Source organism: Triticum urartu, chromosome 3A (genome assembly GCF_056163025.1).
Source record: "Triticum urartu cultivar PI428250 chromosome 3A, HENAU_Tu73, whole genome shotgun sequence".
NCBI classification, from domain to species: domain Eukaryota; kingdom Viridiplantae; phylum Streptophyta; class Magnoliopsida; order Poales; family Poaceae; genus Triticum; species Triticum urartu.
In genome coordinates this window covers 608,784,285-608,804,305 of record NC_141875.1, presented here as the reverse complement: position 1 = coordinate 608,804,305, position 20,021 = coordinate 608,784,285, and the positions used below count along the sequence as shown (strand labels likewise).

The 20,021-nt window shown below is 44.0% G+C and overlaps 1 protein-coding gene across 1 annotated transcript; it reads right to left on the bottom strand.

Annotated features, from left to right (window-relative positions):
- Window positions 1–3,451: 3,451 nt before the first annotated feature.
- On the bottom strand, window positions 3,452–19,114 carry LOC125545376 (sterol 3-beta-glucosyltransferase UGT80B1). The gene is made up of 14 exons (XM_048709296.2): window positions 18,600–19,114; window positions 12,376–12,509; window positions 11,754–11,996; window positions 11,025–11,136; window positions 10,559–10,729; window positions 9,177–9,240; window positions 8,290–8,347; window positions 7,967–8,141; window positions 7,066–7,196; window positions 5,818–5,920; window positions 5,410–5,486; window positions 4,828–4,875; window positions 4,087–4,236; window positions 3,452–3,911 (listed from the first exon to the last, which is right to left on the bottom strand). Exons 1-14 carry the CDS (start codon window positions 18,805–18,807, stop codon window positions 3,711–3,713), a joined length of 1,875 nt encoding a protein of 624 aa, XP_048565253.1. The 5' UTR covers window positions 18,808–19,114; the 3' UTR covers window positions 3,452–3,710.
- Window positions 19,115–20,021: the final 907 nt, after the last annotated feature.

The window sequence follows — 20,021 nt, the reverse complement described above, 5'->3', positions numbered from 1 at the left end:
GATGTACACTCATAGGCATGCATTACTTGTATTTTCATAATAACAACGATACAAAGATGAGACGCATACAAGCAATAGAAAAACAAGAAGAATACAAGCGGTTGTACTACTGCATACTACCCTCGCAGCAACTACCAAGCTTTCCAATTTTTCGATGAGCGGCACCCACACCTGCACCCAACAATGTCACAGCTCTTTCCCGCTTGCAGCCCCATCTCCGACGAGGTACTGGATCAGCCTCGTCGTGGCCGACACTCATTGTTGTCGTTCCTCATGTCGTCCCCGCCTTTAGATCAAACCCGCCTTTAGCTTTGATCTGAAATCGACCGACGCCAGAAAAGAAAATTACGGACCTGAGTTAGCAAAACCATAAATTACCTCAGTTGGTGCGTACGCACATAGTATTCTTTCCCCTCTCGCAAGGCGGCTAAGGAAAGCCTTCTTCTCTTCGATCTTCGCCGGCGAGCCCGTGGATTCGCGTCCCCTCCGCCTGCCGCTCTGACGGTCGGTGGCGGGGGAGGGTATTCCTGGTGCCTCGACTTATATAGGCCGGCTCCAGTATGGGAGCGGCGACAGCGGCGCGTCTGCGGTCGTTTTAGCGGCGGCAATGGTCGTTCGGTTGTTCATGGACGTCGATGTAATTTTTATTATGTTTGGAGTGTTTTGTACTACTGGTAAGTCTTCATAATAGATCTGATATTTTTGCAAAAAAAAAATCGAGAATGTTATTACCATCAACGACAACTGGAAAAGGAGCCGGTTCCGTTATGATTTTCCATGTAGGAGTACTAACAACACTAGTGCACTAGGAACGAACAAAGGGACTATGCATGTGTCCAATCTGAAATCTGAATTTATCAGTAGGCCCCATGCGTCGCTGTGAGCGAGTGCACTGTGCATGCGTCTGCTAATGATCAGTCGTGCTGTGTGCGCCAGCGAGTTGAGACAAAGTTAGCATGACAAAAAAAATTGACGATATCTTAACCCCTGCCATGAATCAATTCATGGTACTGCCTCCGTCAATATAAAATGTCATTATAACTAAGTACTCGTATAAGCGTAACGATCAAGCAATTTTTTAACGAACGAGTTCATTGCCAGAAGGCAGAGCAAGTGAAATGTCGCTGCTGTGTTGGATATGCCTAGAAGATTGCTTCCACACGCTGGCCTACATACGCCTACACACAGCTAGCAAGATCATTGAAAATTTAACAAATCCCGTCCCCCAGTTTTATATTTTCTCTACACGCTTTGCGTAGAAAAGCAACCTACCCGCATAGAAAAAGGCATCAAATTCTTCTCACGGTCTCTTTTTCTCCCCAAAGAGAATAAAAGAGGCTAAAAATAGCAAGCGGAATGCGTGTGACTTTGTGAAGATATTTTCTTTATACAAAAGTGCAAACTACCTCCAAATGGCAGAATGCCATGTATTTAAAAACAAAACTTAATGCTCGAATGACATGTTCTTGGGAACGAGTAAACCTTACATAGTCGCATTGTAACCTTGAACTGTTCACGGTTTATACATGGTCAAACTGGTTCTAACACTTGATCCTTTCACTGATATTAAGCATGGCAAAATTCAACAAAATTTCAAGAGGTTTCATGTAGTTTTAGATATTGTGATGGTACCCAGAATATTTGCATCGTCTTTGTTTAATTTACCACATCGGATCTTCCACACTCGGCAAACATGACTCGACTGACCACTAGTCGGCAAAGGCAAGTATGTCGAGTCGAATCTTTGCCGAGTGCAAAAAATGAAAACTCGGCAAACTAAGGGTCAGGCTGTATTCGGGATGAAGGAATTTCACAGAAAATGTGGAGGTTTTCTTTCTGTGGTTTTTTTTTTCCTTTAGAGGCGGTACAAAGGTTGCAACAAAACCATAGGAATTGAAGCTCTAACGTGCATATTCCAAAGGAATCTGAACATCCACTCCGTCCAGCAAGCCGGAGGCCGTCGCCATGGCCGGGTCCCACAAGCTCGCCATCGGCAGCTTCTCCGAGCTTAAGGCGGCACTCCGGAGCGTCGAGTGCGCCCACTCCACACACTTCTCCGTAGGAGAGAGCAGATGGTTCTTCAAGTTATGCCTTAATCCCCATGTGCGCCGTATGTTCACGTTCCTGTGCCTCGTCCACACTGGCGCCGATGAGGCGCTGACGACGGCGGAGTTCAGCTTTGAGGTTGAGGGGGTGGTGAACTTCGAGACGCAGAAGATGACGCGCACGTTTGACTGTGCCAACCCTCAACACCGCTTCCCGTACCAGCTTGAGCCGAGCACGCCGACCATGAACGACCGCCTCATTGTTCGGTGCCTCCTCGCTGTTATTGCGGAGAAGCCAAGATTGCTCCCTGCTGCTATTCCGACCGATATCCCGCACACCGGATCAGTACTAACTCCTCTACTGAGCACCATGCATGGTGAGATATGATACCTCTTTGGATGACGGCCTTGAGCTGTTTTGCAAACTACTCCCTCAAAAATATAGTTTTTGATCCCTGAAAACTTATCCCCTCCCAACTAAACTTGCTTTGAAAAGAGCAACTCTCAGCAAACTTCGCTCTTCCACGCCGTCTATCTCAGTCCCCTCCCCATCTCTGCCTCCCTCCCCATTGTCTCTATCCTCGCCGAAGTCGAAATCTGCCGAATACGTGATTTTCGTTGTCATTGCTGTCACGAAGCCCCAATTCGCTAGGAATGAAACTGTCAAAAGCATCATAATGTCGTAGGCTACCCCGAGCATAAACCCACGCGAGCCACCGGCGCCGGAAGCAGCCGAGTTCATCACCGCCATCATCGAGCTCGCCATCGCTTCCTCTGGCTCGTGTTCATCACCGGCGAGGGAATCGGTGTTGCAGGCTACTAGGAGACTCCCGTACCTCCATGTCGCACGGTCGCCATCCAAGCTCCATCATCGGCCGCCACTGCTAGGAACTGCTAGGAGCTCCTCCACACACAAGGTGTGTCACACGATCGCCACCTAAGCTCCATCATCGGCCGCCACTGCTAGGAGCTCCTCCACACAAGGTGTTCGGCCAATTAGACGAACGGTAAATCTTCTAGGGAAAGGGCTTGGTGCCCAAAAGTTCAGTGCCTTATATATTGGAGATTAAAGGATAGGAGAAGGGCTTGAGATTAGGTGGTTATCTGTGCTAAGCTAACAAACAAATCAAACCTCAAAGATAAGAAATTCTTAATGATTGATTGATTGCAACAAAAGTGGATTGCCAGGAATGAAGCAAATATAGCCATGCTTCCAAGGGAGGATGTATTTGTCAAAATAAGAGGAAACATATGCCCTTGCTATTATTAAGAGAGAAAAAAAAGGGGGGGGGTGTAAATAGAACAGGGTCGGAAAGTATAGGATCTTTACCTCCGACTTGCATTTTTTGGAGGTACCAATGTCAAAGATGTACTTGACTCCCCAAGATAAACAAAGGTGGGAAAGGTGAATGTGTACAACAATTCTTCGCGATCCGAAATTTCATGTACAAGAAAGCTGCTTATTTGCGATACACCAAAAAATTCGCCAAAGCTACAACACGCCCTTATTACCGATATTCACACTGGGAAAGGGAAATTGGACGATTGGCCTGGATGATGAACTACAGTTTGTTTCACTCCCTCAAATTTTACAAGACACCCATTTCTGTTTCCTAACCACATAAATAAATAAATAAATTGGACCCATATCTACGCTATGGACAACTAAGAATTGAACGGGAGACAACACTTCTCAAGATATCGAGAAAGCAATTGAAGCAGGTCTAGTCGCTCTTCTTCTACAGGGGTGGGTGGTGGAGTAAGTGGGAGTTCTGCAGGCAGGTGTCGGTGAAACGAGTCTACAGCAGCTGCGACGCCATCTTCGTTCCCTATTGCTATTGCCAGTTCCAATGATCGTGATTTTACCTTCAGCAAAGTAGCAGGATCAGTTAGCACAACATTGCATCTGCTCATTACCAAGGAATGTGTTTAACCATCATAAGATTAACAGCATACTTCCCTATGTAGTGAAGATGGCAATGAGCACATCATAAATGTCTAGAAACACAGATTATAAAATGAGCAAGAAAAGTAGTGCTACCTCAGGATCAAGCATGAATCTGATTGCATTTGAGAGTGCCTCAGTAGTAAGCTCTGTTACACGGATAGGTGCAGGACCCACACCACGCGCATGAACTATCTCACCCCAGAAGAACTGATCGCCAAAAAAAGGCACTACGGTGGTTGGACACTGTTAACAGCACAAAGAGCAGTCAAGTACATTCACAAAAGAATGGTGATAGTAAATGATAAACAAATGTAGGTTTCTCGAGACTAACTACAAGAGGTCTTATACATCGAGGATGTCATGCATAACAAGCATGAGATAATGAGTTTCTTTATTTTACAAACATTGCAGATAATATTGTCAGCTGAACCTTTCATATGGTTTTGTTCCAGTGGTGGCTGGTGAGTGCCATGTTTTGTGTAAAAAAGTTTGAAGGTATCATCATGTCCAAAGAGATCTTATGTTCATTCAGTTTGGGTGAAGTGAACTAGGTCCCTGAACTATTTCAGGGGCGTCATGTAGACCCTCGAACTATGAAAATCGTCATCTAGGTTCTCGAGGTGCAATAAGTGTGCCATCCAGGTCCAAACTAGTTCATCACTAGAATAGTCAGGACCTATATTTTGCCTAGCATGACACGCTTATTGCACTTTATGGACTTGGATGACAATTTTTCACAGTTCAAGGACTACATGACACCCCTAAAACAGTTCAGGAATCTACAGTGCACTTCACTCTTTCAGTTTCTATCAGTGGTGCAGACTAGTAGCTTACCCCAGCTATCAGGCCTGCAGCTGTGGTACCTGCTCCACCATGATGCACCTTATAGACAAGCAAACAACCTGATTAGTAACTGTATCCAGAAACGGAAGCACTACACTATTACTACTGGGTGTGTTACAAGATCAGTCCGAAGCAAGATTTTAACTGAAAGTACCTGTTCAACTAATATATTGCTGCTAATTGGAGGTTTGTATTAAATAATTTTAGTACGCTTTTTTATAGAAGTCGGTGCCATGAAAGTATAGCACATAATGGGAGCAGAACGGTAATTGTTATAGAGAAGAAGACAACTTCCCATTTTACTTCATGCTTTCATCTATTAGACACTCCCCAGCAGCCCAAAACTATTGTAATCAAGACAGAGCCATGAAGAAATTCATTTTTGACATGCTTAAATGAGTAAGCTGCTGACATGATATTAATGACCTCTGACAGTTAGAGAAAATTTCTTCCACAACTTTCTAATTTTTGTTTGACATTACAAAAGTGCACAAAATTCATTATCATCATGCTGAACCACTTTATGAAAATTACTGAAGTCAACAAATAGTGGTGTTGAAATAGTAAACTCACTACTGCCGTACAGCGAGGAAACAACCAGTCATGAGGACAATCCTCCAAAATGAAGACGTCAGCTGGAACTTCTGAAACTGCAGATGCATGTTGCATAGATAAATAACAAGGCAGAGGGGCAAACTATGTACTCCCTCCATTCCATAATTCTTGGAACGGGGGGAGTACTAATGATAAATCCTTTCTAACTACCTGTGTAAGTTTCTACAAGATGAACGAAACATCAGTCTGCGACAACAATGCTATAGAAGAGTGCCGACATGTTCGAGTACAATATAAAGATTCCTCAATACAGGACAAGCACTGGACAGAATATTTAAGAACAACCGGGCTATCGCCCTATCTAAGAGGGTTTCCCCTCTCCGCTGGTTGGCCCCATAATTTAAAAATGATGAATAGGTAACTTACAGCTTCCAAGATCTCCCCAACCACGGCTAATGATTCCTCTCTGTCCCGTTTCTCTTAGTGCATCCAAAATGATAGCAGTGACCTTTTTTTCATCATCAAGAGGCTTCAAACATAAAATACAGCACATGATAAGAATTAGATAGTTACTCTTGTATCAACAAAACAAAAGCAGAGGAAAATCATATGCTAATATTCTAACCCATTTTAGTTTTAGGTAAATTCTACTGCATAGTGTTGTTGCTTCTTCTTTTTATGCCTTGCAGAAACTTTTGGCGAACTCATCTCGTTTGACTCCAAACAAAACATTGATAGCTCAGTTTTTGGTACATTCTAGTTATTATAGCAGGTTTTTAGATGAAAACAAATTTAGATTGAAAGTAGATAAAAAAAGGTAGCCAGATGTTCCAACTCTTGAGAAAAAATCCAGCACTGGGGTGCTTAGACACATTTTTTAGTTGTAACTGGTTTCGACTTCTGATACCTTTCCTCGGATCCTGGCTCCTCCACTGAAGGGGGAGATGAAGATGGAGGCATGGCTCGACCAAGTGCGCACGGTGGACTTCCTACCCAGTATGGTGCGTAAGACCCTGAGTGGAACTCTGAGTTGGCAACTTTTATGGTCTATGACTTATGATTTCCTCGTGCAATCTATCTCCCTATATTTATCAGATAATCTTGGCTAACTTGCAAAGTAAAGAGAATCCTAATAATATATGGAACTAAAAGATACAGATCGAATTGCGCATGACGGGATGAATCAACAATTCCACTACTTCCGTATTAAATCTGAAGACATGTGATCTTACAATCTATGTAGGTTATACATTATTAAGTAGCAACAGAGACATTAACATCATAATAAGTTCATGACATGATTAGTATATCAAGTAATGACCACCGTTGGCATGATTCCCAGGTCTTACTTCCAAGATAAAAGAATCTAAGTAAAAGATTAGAAAAAAATTTCATAGCTAGTACATTCATCATGGGGGAAAAGATAAAATATATATGGATTGTGATCAAGAATGGTGAAATCATGCTCATGAAAGATAATTACAGTTCAAGGAACCAAAGAAACAGAGGTGTAACTACATGTAGCAAAAAAGAGATGCATTACAGTCAGAATTACTTTTTTTTACCCTGTTTCTACAGTGCATTTTTATAAATTTTCTCATAAATTATATGTACAGATAAAGCAAAGGAAGTCCTTTATAATCATCATAAGACCTTTTCACATAAAGTTCATACCATGCTACCAAAACCGATGTATATCGGTTTGGAACCTTCTTGAAGCCACTGTGAGAACTCTAGCGGCGGTTGATACTTTGTGCCAAGATTTAAGAAGCAATAACCCACGACATCCACAAGAGAACCCCAATCTGCAGACAAGAATATAGTTAGTGCGGGCAACATAAATCCAATTATTAAAGCATAAACTTTGCAACAACATGAGGTTTCTATCAGCTAAAACTTAACAAATGACTAATCTAAAAGAACTTTTATTTTCATGTAAATGGAAGGGTAGGGCCCTACAGAAATATATTACTAATAATGTACGACAGTAAGAGCCAAGGATCCAAAGAAAAAGCTACAAACACATGGCAAGTCAATCTGGCCTGGCTAAGAAACAGGATAAACTTTGTATGAAGTTTGTTCTTAAAACACAACCAACTAATCCTCCTCTTCCTACACAAAGTGCATACAAAATAAACCTTCATTTGATGCAATTAATCTATCCAATTAGACGGAGTTCAGTCATCTGCTTGGGCATTCTAGCGTTGAGCCATTGCAGTTCAGTTCGTAATAATCTTCCAAATGATGCTTATTCAGTGAAACCTTGGATAATTAACCTTTCCTAGACCCAACATAAAGTTTCAACTTGTGTCTCCTCGAAAAGTTCATTGATAAGATACAGCTAACCAAAGTTTATAAACCAGAAAGGAATCTATCGGAATAAAGATAGTATAGGCATGTGCTTACACTCAACATAAACCCAAAAAAAGTGAGGATCCATAGGAAAGAATAGATATTATGCCGTATGCATGTGGAAGCTTGTTTCATAATGGATACAGATGTGATAAACAATTTCAAATTTATTAACTGATAAATACTGAAGATCGCAAAATTAACTGAAGTAATATCAGGATACCCTTTGGCTTTGGCATAAGGTGAGGACTCCACATGTATCCTGTAGGTAAGTGTGATATGGATCCATGGTACGTGCTGAAGTAAGCAATAGGGGGCAAGTTTAACTTCTTTCTGAAATCATTTATGAATCCTCTTGTGCCCCACCAAATTATTAAATCCACAATAAGATAGGATAGCTGAAGCCAAGGGGTAAAGATGTCAGAATCGGAATGTCCACATTTTGGAGGAAAACTGAGACAGAACAATTTCGCAATATATACAGAAATGGACTAATTCACATGTTTAAAAGGCATGTGCACAATAGTGAAAATGTTAAGGATGTACCCTGTAGGTTGCACTCTGAGGCGTTCGAGCCAATGGATGAGGGAACTCATTAGTTGGCCTGCCTACAAACATTAACAATTAGGAAATATATATAGCAACCTCACTTAAATAGTAGTACATCACAAATATTTATTAGTAAGCAGAATGTTGTTCTATTTTTTACAGTATCATTGCGTCGCTACAATTTCAAAAGATTACATGTTTCATGACCCTGTTAGCACTGTAGCCAAAAGAGATAAGCTAGCATGCATGAGAAATGCCTAACATCCTATACAAAGCTAAAGGTTAGCACATTTGGGGCTTTTCACTACAAGTTAAGATATTTAGATTAAAAGGTGCAAATTTAAGGTATAACAACTCATTCAGGTTCTTGACTAGCGTTATACTTTACAAAGGATAGCTAGCATGCATGAGAAATGCCTAACATCCTATACAAAGCTAAAGGTTAGCACATTTGGGGCTTTTCACTACAAGTTAAGATATTTAGATTAAAAGGTGCAAATTTAAGGTATAACAACTCATTCAGGTTCTTGACTAGCGTTATACTTTACAAAGGATAGTCCTCACTACTCACTGGACCTTCCCTGGGAGTCAACTGTGAATCTGTCATAGGCTGATAGCTGTTGGAAGTACTCTTAAGGAATGGGCAAAATATTCTCTATTAGGTGAGTAAACAGTATGAAGAGTATAAGTTCCGTTGTTCTTTGTGCAGTATTATAGTGAGCAGTTCCAGAGGGATTCTATACAAGACATAATATTCTAATGCAATCAACAGTAACTAAGAGACACAGAAAAAAAAGTGATCTGTTGTCTTCACAGGATAAACATGACGACATATTTAAAATTGTGAAATGTTTTCAAGCTGGCAGTGAACAGTACAGACTTACGTCCATGGAAAAGTAAAGAAGATGTGCAGAGGTACCCCAAGTGCCTCGGCAATATGAAGATGTCCTGGAATTATACAATTTTTTGTTAGGAGGACACAACACTATAATACTATTAAGAGACACACTATGGAAATGTTGTATGAATGCACAAGACAACACATGGGAGAAAGGTAATCGGTTACACTATGATATTGGGTCAATGAACCACTTATATCTTCAAAGTTTGAGTTACTCTTCAGGTTGGTAGAACTTTGAAGCTAAAATTAGTTCAGTCTTCAGTGAAATGGAAAAGATAAAGTAGAGATTAAGATTCGATATGAGGCTTAGGCCACATATATAAAGGTAAACCTGAGAACGGTTTTTCTTTAACCGGGTGTTTTGGGTCAGCTTCCCCTGTTGTGCTTGTATAGTTTGGTTATTGACAGGTTGAGTCTGACTACAGGTTGATTTAGTTTGGTTTTGTGTAGAAAATAACTGGGTGTGGTTAGGTATGGGTTTTAACTGTTCCAGTTCCAAACAGTTTAGACCCATAGGTCACACCCGGTGGGTGAGATTGGTTGACTGCTGGCCTCTTCTTCCCGCTCGGCCGCAGCTGCTCATGGCTCGCTGGCCCCACCTCCGCGACAGCACCGATAGCGGCAAGCTGAGGTCCCACGGCTACCCATAGCGGTCATCCGCCGCCGTGGCTGGCGCACTCTGGCAACCTGGTCTGGCTTGCCACCAGGCAACTGGCGATAGAGGCCGCGGCGGTCAGTGCTCGTGCTGCCATGAAGATGTAGTAGAACAGCAACAACTTTGAGATAGCATGTACCTAATCCTACACGCAAGATAATATTGTGCTTAGCAAGTACCTAGTCCTACACGCATTTCAGCAGTGCACTAGCTTAGCTGTAGCTTCTAGTCAATATATGTATTTAACTAACTTGTTCTCTGAATTTCTGTGTCTATCCTCAGTTCGAAACCCGTGAGAGCTAGTGCAGCTGACAGAGCACAGCCCAGCAATGTATAGGCTTCAACCCATTTGAGCGAATGGTTCTCAACCAATGTCAGCAAACGGTTTCAATCCAGATTGGCCCTCGGTTCACTTCAGTTTGGGTGGAAATATCGAATTGGTTTGGTTTTGGTTGGACTGACGGAATTGTCAAATGGGTTTAGTTGAGGCTGGGTTCCCAAGTTTATTCGTGCGGTATGGTTGAGGTATGGTGCAGTTTTCAAACCATTCTCAGGTTAAAGGTATTTACTGTGGCAACTAGCCACACAATTACAGAGGATATACATGTGATTTGGTACAAGAAGTCAGAAACATGTTAATTAAATCAACAAAGGTTGCAAAAATCTTATAACATGAGGCTAAGGAGAAGTATAGTGATTGATAGACAAACCTAAAGCAGGAGGATTTGCTATTATTGCCTGAGCTCTGAAAGGTATTCCAGTATCCAAATCAGGTTCTGTGCATGCAGGTAGAAGAGAGAAAATGATTTCCTTCACCTGCTTTCTTTGAACAGAAATCTCTGTGGGCGCGGCCATTAAAAACCCTTTGTTTTTTGTCATGTCTGCAGTTGAAAGTGCATACCTTACTAATCGAGTGTGACTGTGCACATTTACACATTTAATTTGCTTAAGAATTACTCCCTCCGTGCCAACATGTAAGACGTTAAACGTCTTACATTCTGGGACAGAGGGAGTAGAAGTCATCTGCTTCTTAGAGAACAATGTAAAAGTTGTGATGTCTTATAATTATAAAAAAAAAGTTGACTATCACATGCAAAACATTCTCAAAAGTAGAACAATCTAGTCAACAAAAGATAGCCAAATGCATATATAAGGGCAATAGACGGCAAAACATACACTGGGCCATAATTCGTGGATCACCACCCAATGGGTAGAAGTCAACACCAGCTGACTTCACAAAAGTACGGAAGTTGACATGAGATGCCAATCTAACATGGTGACCAAATTCCTGCAGAAAATACCATTATTTCTGTTAAGAGGAAGAACATATATATGTACATATAAGGTAGGCTAAAATCAGTATGTTAGTTTCTGACAGTTACACGTGAAACTTGAACAACATTGTAAGATATATTTTTTCGTCTTTGCGAAGACCGAAGATGCTGTAGGACATCATGATTACTTGAAAACTTAAACAGCAATGCAGATGTCTTTCTTTTCTGTGAAAAGTTCGAGGGGGTTCAAGCACGGAAGCACCTCCAAGGTAGACACTTGCTGAGTTATTCTTCCTTTAATTAACGGTCGATGACGAAGCCACCTTATGCATGTAAAACTAGTGCTACTCAAATGTTGGATATATCAAATTTTGGGTAGTGCTGCAGATAAGTAAACAATCAACATAGTTGTGATTTCAAAGAATAGCGAAACAGGCATCAGCTCGCTGATAATGTCAACCGTGGGACAGGCAGTAACAATCCCATCATCCAGAAATTCCAGAGAAATTATGTGAAGTTAACTCCTATTTATTTGAGTGCATACCAATAAAGTACAGAAATATCATATATTTTTTCAAGAATGCCCGTTTGTTATTTGGGATATCTAATGGGCAGTTGCAGGTTCACTTGCCTGAAGTCTTTTAGCTAATGCTATAAACGGCTGAACATCCCCTCGTGTTCCAACGACAAGTATAGCAATCTTCAACTTCGGGACAGACTTGCTAAATCCAGATTTAACTTCTTCAACGTCACGTGGCACAGAACCAAAAGCATCAATCTCTGAGAGCTCTGATGCGACAAGGGCACTACGGGTCACATCTACCTCCAGTGTACCATCTTTCTGGATCTTTACCAATTTCTCAATTATCTTCATCTGAAATACCAAACAACAAAGAATAGTTATAACAAGTAGTATGACGAAACTGGATGTTCACAAATTCTTCTCAACTAAAACCAAGCTCTAGTCCGCCAAGATTGTGGTAAACAGCAGACCAAACATCAATCTATTTTCGGGACCAGCATAACCAAGCAGACAGAGTCATAACTGCGGCTATATATTGCTCCACTGGAGGAGACTAGTATGCACTAGCACCAACTCTTAATATTAGAAGGTCAACAAAACTACTACATCACTGGTATAAGTACAGACTGACTAACAATTTCACAGTGTGTTAACAGTTTTTGAGGAAAAATGACACATGTTATACTAAATGTGCAAAGGTATCAATCAAAGTAAGTGCTAGCAGGCTTACCTTCTCATTTTCTGATAGCATATCCAAAGTGAGGTCACACTTAAGCAACCTATCAGAGTATGACCTTACAAAATCGTGATCTTGCCCTCTAAAACGACTAGAAGTTGCAGTTGTGGATTTACTATGACCGAATCCTGTAGAAAACCAGAACAGCTGTGAACAATGATGTTTCAGAGCTAAAAATACACATGTACAGAATAAGCCAATTCTACTATGCACGATGACATTTCTGTTGTTCTATTAGGCGATTTTCCAGATATTGTTTAACAAGAGAAAATGACTTAATTCTGAATAGAGTGCAAAGTGGCGTCATCAGTCGGACTACCTGATACAATTGGGAACTAAATTTTGCAACACTAATATTGAGACTCTCAACACTAATGTAGGGAAAGGCTGCGTACAATAGACCCAAAGTGTATATATGTTGTGTTTGTCTTGTACAGGCCCAGGCCCATAGTCTAGAGTGAGGCCCAGGCCCATGTAACCTTGTATATATCTCTCTCCTCCTCAATACAGAAAACTGTTCGGTCATTCTCTCTTCCTCACGTTTTCTAACATGGTATCAGACCAGGACCAAACCCTAGTCCCTCTTCCAGCCGCCACCCATGAAATCGCCGCCGGTGAGGTGATTCAGGCGGATCTGTCTGGTGAGGAGACATCCACATCGCTGCCCCATCCCATCTTCGTCATCAACCTGTAGGAGCTGCTCCTCCTCTGTGTGTCCTCACAGCTACTCTGTGAGAATACTTCCCCTGCTCTCCAGCAGCCATCTCCAGCAAGCTCTTGGTGCCTTCCCTGCTCTACAGCAAGCTCCAGGCGTTCCCCTTCTATCCAGCAAGATCCAACAAGCTCCACCTTCTATCCAGTGAGATCCAGATCCAGCTTCTGTTTGTGGCTGTCTGCTGCTCTTCTCTTGTTGCTGCCTGCAGCTGCTATCAGATTGGGTGTTTCCAGCTGCTGACCGCTCACCACTATGGCAAGAAATGATTTCGGATTTGGTTCTTTGATCGTAGATATCAAGCTTGATGGTTCAAACTACAGGGAATGGGCATTTTCTGCCCGGACTGTCTTGAGGACGGCTGGTTTTGTTTCTCATCTGACAGATGATCCACCTAGTCCAAATGATGATGCAGCAAGGAAGTCTTGGCAAAGGATCGATGATCGTGTGATGGGAGTTTTAATTCTGGGTGTTGAACCCTCACTCCGAATGAGTCTTGAGCATCACACTTCAGCTAAAGAGATATGGAAGTACTTTGAGCAGCGCTACCTTCAGCCCAGCAGTGCACTTCATTTCTCCTTGTTGCAGAATTTACACAACACTCGGCAGCCAGAAGACATGTCCATAGAAGAGTACTATGGAGCTTTCACTCGCATCACTGGGCAGCTAGGTTCCATGGTTCCAAAGGGTAATTCTGGTTGTGAGTCATGTGCAGCAAAGGAAAAGTATGACCATCAGACTCTCATGTTTCAGTTTGTGATGGGTCTCAAGCCAGACTTTGAGAACATTCGCACTCAATTGCTTGGTCGTACGACTCCTCCCACCTTGACAGAGGCACTTGCTAGCTTGATCGCTGAGGAGACTCGTCTCCGTTCTCTTGGGGCTACTTCTGCGCAGACTCTACACACTAGTGTTCTGGCTTTTCCTCAGCGGCCAGGTGCCTCCAAGGCCACACCTTCAACTGTCGTCTGCTCGTTCTGCAAGAAGGCAGGACACCACAGAGATGGTTGTTTCAAGCTTCATCCAGAGCTGTTAGCTGAGTTTCAGGCTAGACGGGCCCTCAATCAGCAGCGTCGTGCACCCCAGGCTCCTTATCAGCAGCAAGCGAGGGGTGCTTCTACATTTGTTCTCTCTCAGCCCGCTGTTGCTGCAACCCAGCCTTGGGTTCTGGACTCTGGAGCTTCTTTCCGTGTGACCTCTGATCACTCTCAGCTTGTGTCTTGCCAGCCAGTGCGGGATGGTGCCTCTGTTCAGACTGCTGATGGTACACCTTGTTCTATTACTCATCAGGGTTCTCTTTGCACATCCAAGTTTTCTGTTCCTGCCATCTCCTTTGCTCCAGAGCTGTCCATGAATCTTATGTCTGTTGGCCAGCTTGCTGATATGAACTACTTTGTTGGTTTTGATGACTCATTTTGTTATGTGCAGGACCGTCAGAGCAAGAGGGTCATTGGAACTGGCCATCGCCGTAGAGGATCCACATCCCTCTACATCCTTGACACCTTACACCTTCCTTCAGCTTCCACCACATCCGCGTTCCAGATGGCTGCATCAACATCAAGATCCACTTCGTCGTTTTCTTTTGCCCAGTGGCACCATCGCTTAGGTCACTTGTGTGGTTCTCGTTTATCTACCCTTGTTCGACAAGGTGTTTTGGGTCATGTTTCCATAGATGCTGGTTTTCACTGTAAGGGTTGTAAGCTAGGGAAACAAATACAGCTTCCATACTCTTCCAGCACTACTCATTCTAGTCATCCTTTTGATTTAGTGCACTCTGATGCATGGGGTCCTTCCCCCTTTGTTTCAAAAGGTAGCCACAAACATTATGTCATATTTGTTGATGATCACTCTCGACATACTTGGGTCTATTTTATGAAGCATCGTTCTGAGTTGTTTTCTATATATAAGGCTTTTGTACATATGGTCCATACTCAGTTTTCCAGTGTTGTTCGTGTTTTTCGTTCTGACTCCGGGGGGAGTATCTATCTACTGCTTTTCGCGAGTTTCTCTCATCTGAGGGTACTCTCCCTCAGCTTTCATGCCCTGGTGCCCATGCTCAGAATGGCGTTGCTGAGCGTAAGCATCGCCATATTGTTGAGACAGCTCGTACCCTTCTGATTTCTTCCTTTGTCCCCACTCATTTTTGGGGTGAAGCTATCTCAACTGCTGTTTATCTTATCAATCTCCAACCTTCTACTCGCCTTGAAGGCAAGTGTCCTGGTGAGGTTTTGTTTGGTTCTCCTCCCACGTATGACCACCTCCGTGTCTTTGGTTGTACTTGTTATGTTCTTTTAGCACCTCGTGAGCGTACCAAGTTGACTGCTCAGTCTGCTCAGTGTGTCTTCCTTGGATATAGTCTTGAACATAAGGGCTACCGTTGCTATGATTCTTCTGCTCGCCACATTCGCTTTTCTCGTGATGTCACTTTTGTTGAGGATCAACCCTTCTTCTATTCCCCTTCCACTAAACCATCATCCTCAACTTCTTTAGAGTCTACCTCGTTTCTTTCACTTCCACCTATCTTTTTAGATGAGTCCATAGCTGAACAACCTTCCTCTGTCCTAACATCAGAACCATCTCCACCACATATTTCATCTCCTTCCTCACCAGCTCCTTTCTCTCTTCCACTAGCTCCACCTCTAGATAGTCTTCCTTTCCATTACACTCGTCGTTATTCTACTCCTCCAGTCAATACTTTCCATTACACTCGTCGTTCTAAAGTTCCATGTGACACGCAGTCATCTATGCCTTTGTCTTCTACTCCTCCAGCCAGTACTACTAATCCTTGCACTGACGGCTCTTCTCTAGCAACGCGATACAAAAAGGACTTATATGCAGGGGCTGTTTCTGAGCCTAGTACCTATCAGGAGGCAGTTGTGTCACCTGAGTGGCAACTGGCTATGTCTGAGGAGCTTGCAGCCTTAGAGCGTACTGGTACATGGGATTTGGTACCATTACCTCCTCGTTCAGTCCCTATCACTTGCAAATGGGTGTATAAGGTTAAAACCAAGTCAAATGGTTCTGTGGAACGCTACAAGGCTCGCCTTGTTGCAAGAGGTTTTCAGCAGTCTCATGGGAAAGATTATGATGAGACATTTGCTCCTGTTGCTCACATGACTTCAGTTCGAACTCAAATTGCTGTGGCTGGTACTCGGTCATGGAAAATTTCCCACATGGATGTGAAGAATGCCTTCCTTCATGGTGATTTACATGAGGAAGTATATATGCAGCCACCTCCAGGTATCAAGGTTCCATCAGGTCATGTTTGTCGTCTTCGAAAGGCTCTTTATGGGCTTAAGCAAGCCTAGCAAGCCTAAGCCCCTCGTGCCTGGTTTGAGCGGTTTAGTTCTGTGATTCAAGCTGCCGGTTTTTCTCCTTGTGAACATGACTCTGCACTCTTCATTCATACATCTGAGCATGGCCGTACATTGCTTCTACTTTATGTAGATGACATGTTGATCACTGGAGATGATGTTGGGTATATTGATTTTGTTAAGAAAAAATTGAGTGAACAATTCCAGATGTCAGATTTGGGGTCTCTCAGCTATTTTCTCGGGATTGAGGTCGAGCATACTGATGGTGGTTACTATATCTCCCAGCAAAAGTACACTCAGGATTTGATTCTTCGCTCAGGTCTCATTGAAATGCGCATTGCTGCTACACCTATGGAGCTTCATCTGCAGTTGCGTCCTACTGATGGCACTCCTCTTGAGGATCCCTCTCGCTATCGTCACATTGTCGGCAGTCTAGTGTACCTCATAGTGACCAGACCTGACATCGCACATGCAGTCCATATTCTCAGTCAATTTGTCTGTGCTCCCACCTCAGTTCATCATGGTCACCTATTCCGAGTCCTTAGGTATTTAAGGGGAACTACATCTCGCCGCTTGTTCTATGCTAATTCCAGTCAGCTCCAGCTTCATGCTTACTCTGATTCCACTTGGGCGAGTGATCCTATTGATCGTCGCTCGGTCACTGGCTATTGCATATTTCTTGGTACATCTCTCATTGCATGGAAATCAAAGAAGCAAACTGCTGTGTCTCGCTCCATCGCCGAGGCAGAGCTTAGGGCTCTCTCTACTACTACAGCAGAGATTGTATGGCTTCGCTGGCTATTGGATGATCTTGGTGTCTTATGTCATACACCAACACCTCTTCTTTGTGACAACACTGCTGCTATTCAGATTGCTAATGATCCAGTCAAGCATGAGTTGACCAAACACATTGGTGTGGATGCCTTTTTCACTCGATCTCATTGTCAACAATCCACTGTCAAGCTACAATATGTCCCATCAGAGCTTCAAGTCGCAGATTTCTTCACCAAGGCACAAACTAGAGATCAGCATAGGTTTCACACTCTCAAACTTGGTGTATCAGATGCTCCTGACCCACCTTAAGTTTGAAGGGGGGTGTTAAGTATATATGTTGTGTTTGTCTTGTACAGGCCCAGGCCCATAGTCTAGAGTGAGGCCCAGGCCCATGTAACCTTGTATATATCTCTCTCCTCCTCAATACAGAAAACTGTTCGGTCATTCTCTCTTCCTCACGTTTTCTAACAGTCGGACCCTTCCCCAGACCCTGCGCAAGCAGGAGCTACATGCACTGGGGCTGCCCTTTTTTAATATTGAGAGTCTGAGACAGATGATTTCTACATGGTGTTCCGCACAGTTCCATTGAAAACGTTGTTGTTCCTTAAGGGGAACTGAAAGTGCAATAGATTGATGCACATACTAATTATAAACAGTTTTGCTAAAGCACATCTAGATGTGCCATAAGTATTGCACATCTAGATGTGCCATAAGTATTGCACATCTAAGTCCTATGTCATTGATCTTACGTTGAGATTCATGTGGATATTTTTTTTTCTTTTTTCTTTTCCTCTCTATACTTGATTCACTCACTTAGATGTGCAATAACTAGAGCACATCTAGATGTGCCCTAGACACACCCAATTATAAACAGCTTGTCTAATTCACATCTAGATGTTTTCTAAGGATGTCACATCTAAGCTCCAACAAATAAGGCAGCAACAAGGAACAAAAAAAAAGCTGGGATAAAAGAAATAGACCACAAACATAGTGGACATCAGGTGTCACATCTAGATGTGTCCTAGACAAACCCAATTATAAATAGAGAACATGGCTAGTAAACCGCAGAAATCAAAATAAAAACAAATGATAACCAGTCCACTGGTTCTCTACAGTAGGAGCGAAATTGGAAAACCGAAAGCAGCAACCTGCTACACTGAACACTACAGTTTACACCTTGGCTCGAACTGCCCTTCAACATTTGGAGGTTACCTTGACTAAAGCATAAAGGCAGCCCCCTTTTTTCATCAAAACGTAAAGCACCCAATCCGCCAGACATTTACATTGTCAGTGATACTGAACTTGGAGACACAAGGCAAGGTTTGACTTTCTGACTGTAAACCCCTGATGTATGCTGAATCCTAACAAATCACACGCCCCACTGAGCATAGAACAGAAAACAAAATCTCGAAGCAGACCTTCCCGGCGCGAGGAGGGGAACCCATCGGCGTCGACCGATCCGGAGAACCGCTCGTCCATGGAGCTCAGCACGAACTCCCTCGTCCCCTCGGCGAAGGAGGAGGAGGACGACGAGGCGCCCGCCCCGTCCCGCCCCGCTCTCCTCCTCCGAAGGTCGCCGCTCCCGGTCCCCTCTCCGGCCACCGACGTTTCGCTGTTGCACCCCATGCCCCCCTCGTGGAAGGCGAGGACGGGGTTGACCGGGCCGGCCGGGGGAGATGCTGTGCTACTGCTACTGGCGCCCGCGACGCCGCGTTCGCATTGGCCGCGCCGCGTGGAGGCGGGAGCTTCGAGGCCCTTGGGGAGTATGGGCGCGGCGCGAGGTGGGGGAGCGGAGAGGGACGTGCAGCTACGAGGCTGCCGGCTCGCTGCCGAGAAGGGTGAGGTGGAGGTGGACTCGCTGGCGTTTGGTGCGGGAGCGACGACGGGCGGGTGGAGCCCGTCCAGATGCCGTTTCCGCTGGCGTGGGGGAGTCAATGGACTCCTGGCCGACTGGAAGCTGGCAACGTGCTCGCGGGACCAGGCAGACCGTGCCGGAAAAAAAAAACGTAGCAACTTGGGCTTCGTTTTGGACATAAAAATATCCAGTTTTTTACTGCGGTCCACAAACACATTGTGACAGTGCGCTGCTTTCTCTCGCACGCGTCCCCTCCTGTTAGGGTTTCTCTTCCCCTCGGCGGCGATTTGATCGCCACTGTAGGGTTCGTCTCCCCTCCCTCCGTTCTCGCCGGCCGGTAGCGTTCGGACTGATCAAGGGGGTGCTCTTTGGAGCGCTGCGCAGTCTTGGCGCTCGGGTTCTGGCGTTGGGGGTTGCTAGGGTTAGGTCACAAAGTACCCGATCGATTCTCTTTTCGGGTCAGGGAAAGAAGATGGCGTCTGAGGCGTCGAGCTCCAACGCTGCGACGGACCTGGAGGCGCTGATGAGTGAATTGGGATTCCAAGAGGAGGACATGGATGATGTGGTGGTGGAGAAGGAACATCCGATGCCGCCGACGGAAACTCGATGGATGGCCATAGCGCGAGTCCATACGGAAAAGAAATACAGTCAATATGGTTTCTTCAAGACAATAAGGGCAGCATGGGATCTCGCCAACCAGTGCAGTTTCGACCCCTCGAGGAGAACCTCTACACTCTGCAATTTGCATGCTTAGGCGAGAGCTATGGATGAGGGGCCCTGGAACTACAAAGGCAATGCGGTGATTCTTGCTGAATATGGTGGGTTCACAAAGCCGTCGCTGGTCAAGCTTGATTCCCTGGAGATATGGCTGCAGATACATGATCTACCTGATGGCTTCTACCCTCTCATCAAACCCCTTGCAAGGAAGGTGGGAGAATATATATATGCTGAACCTAAGTCACAAGATTTCGAGGGTAATTTCTAC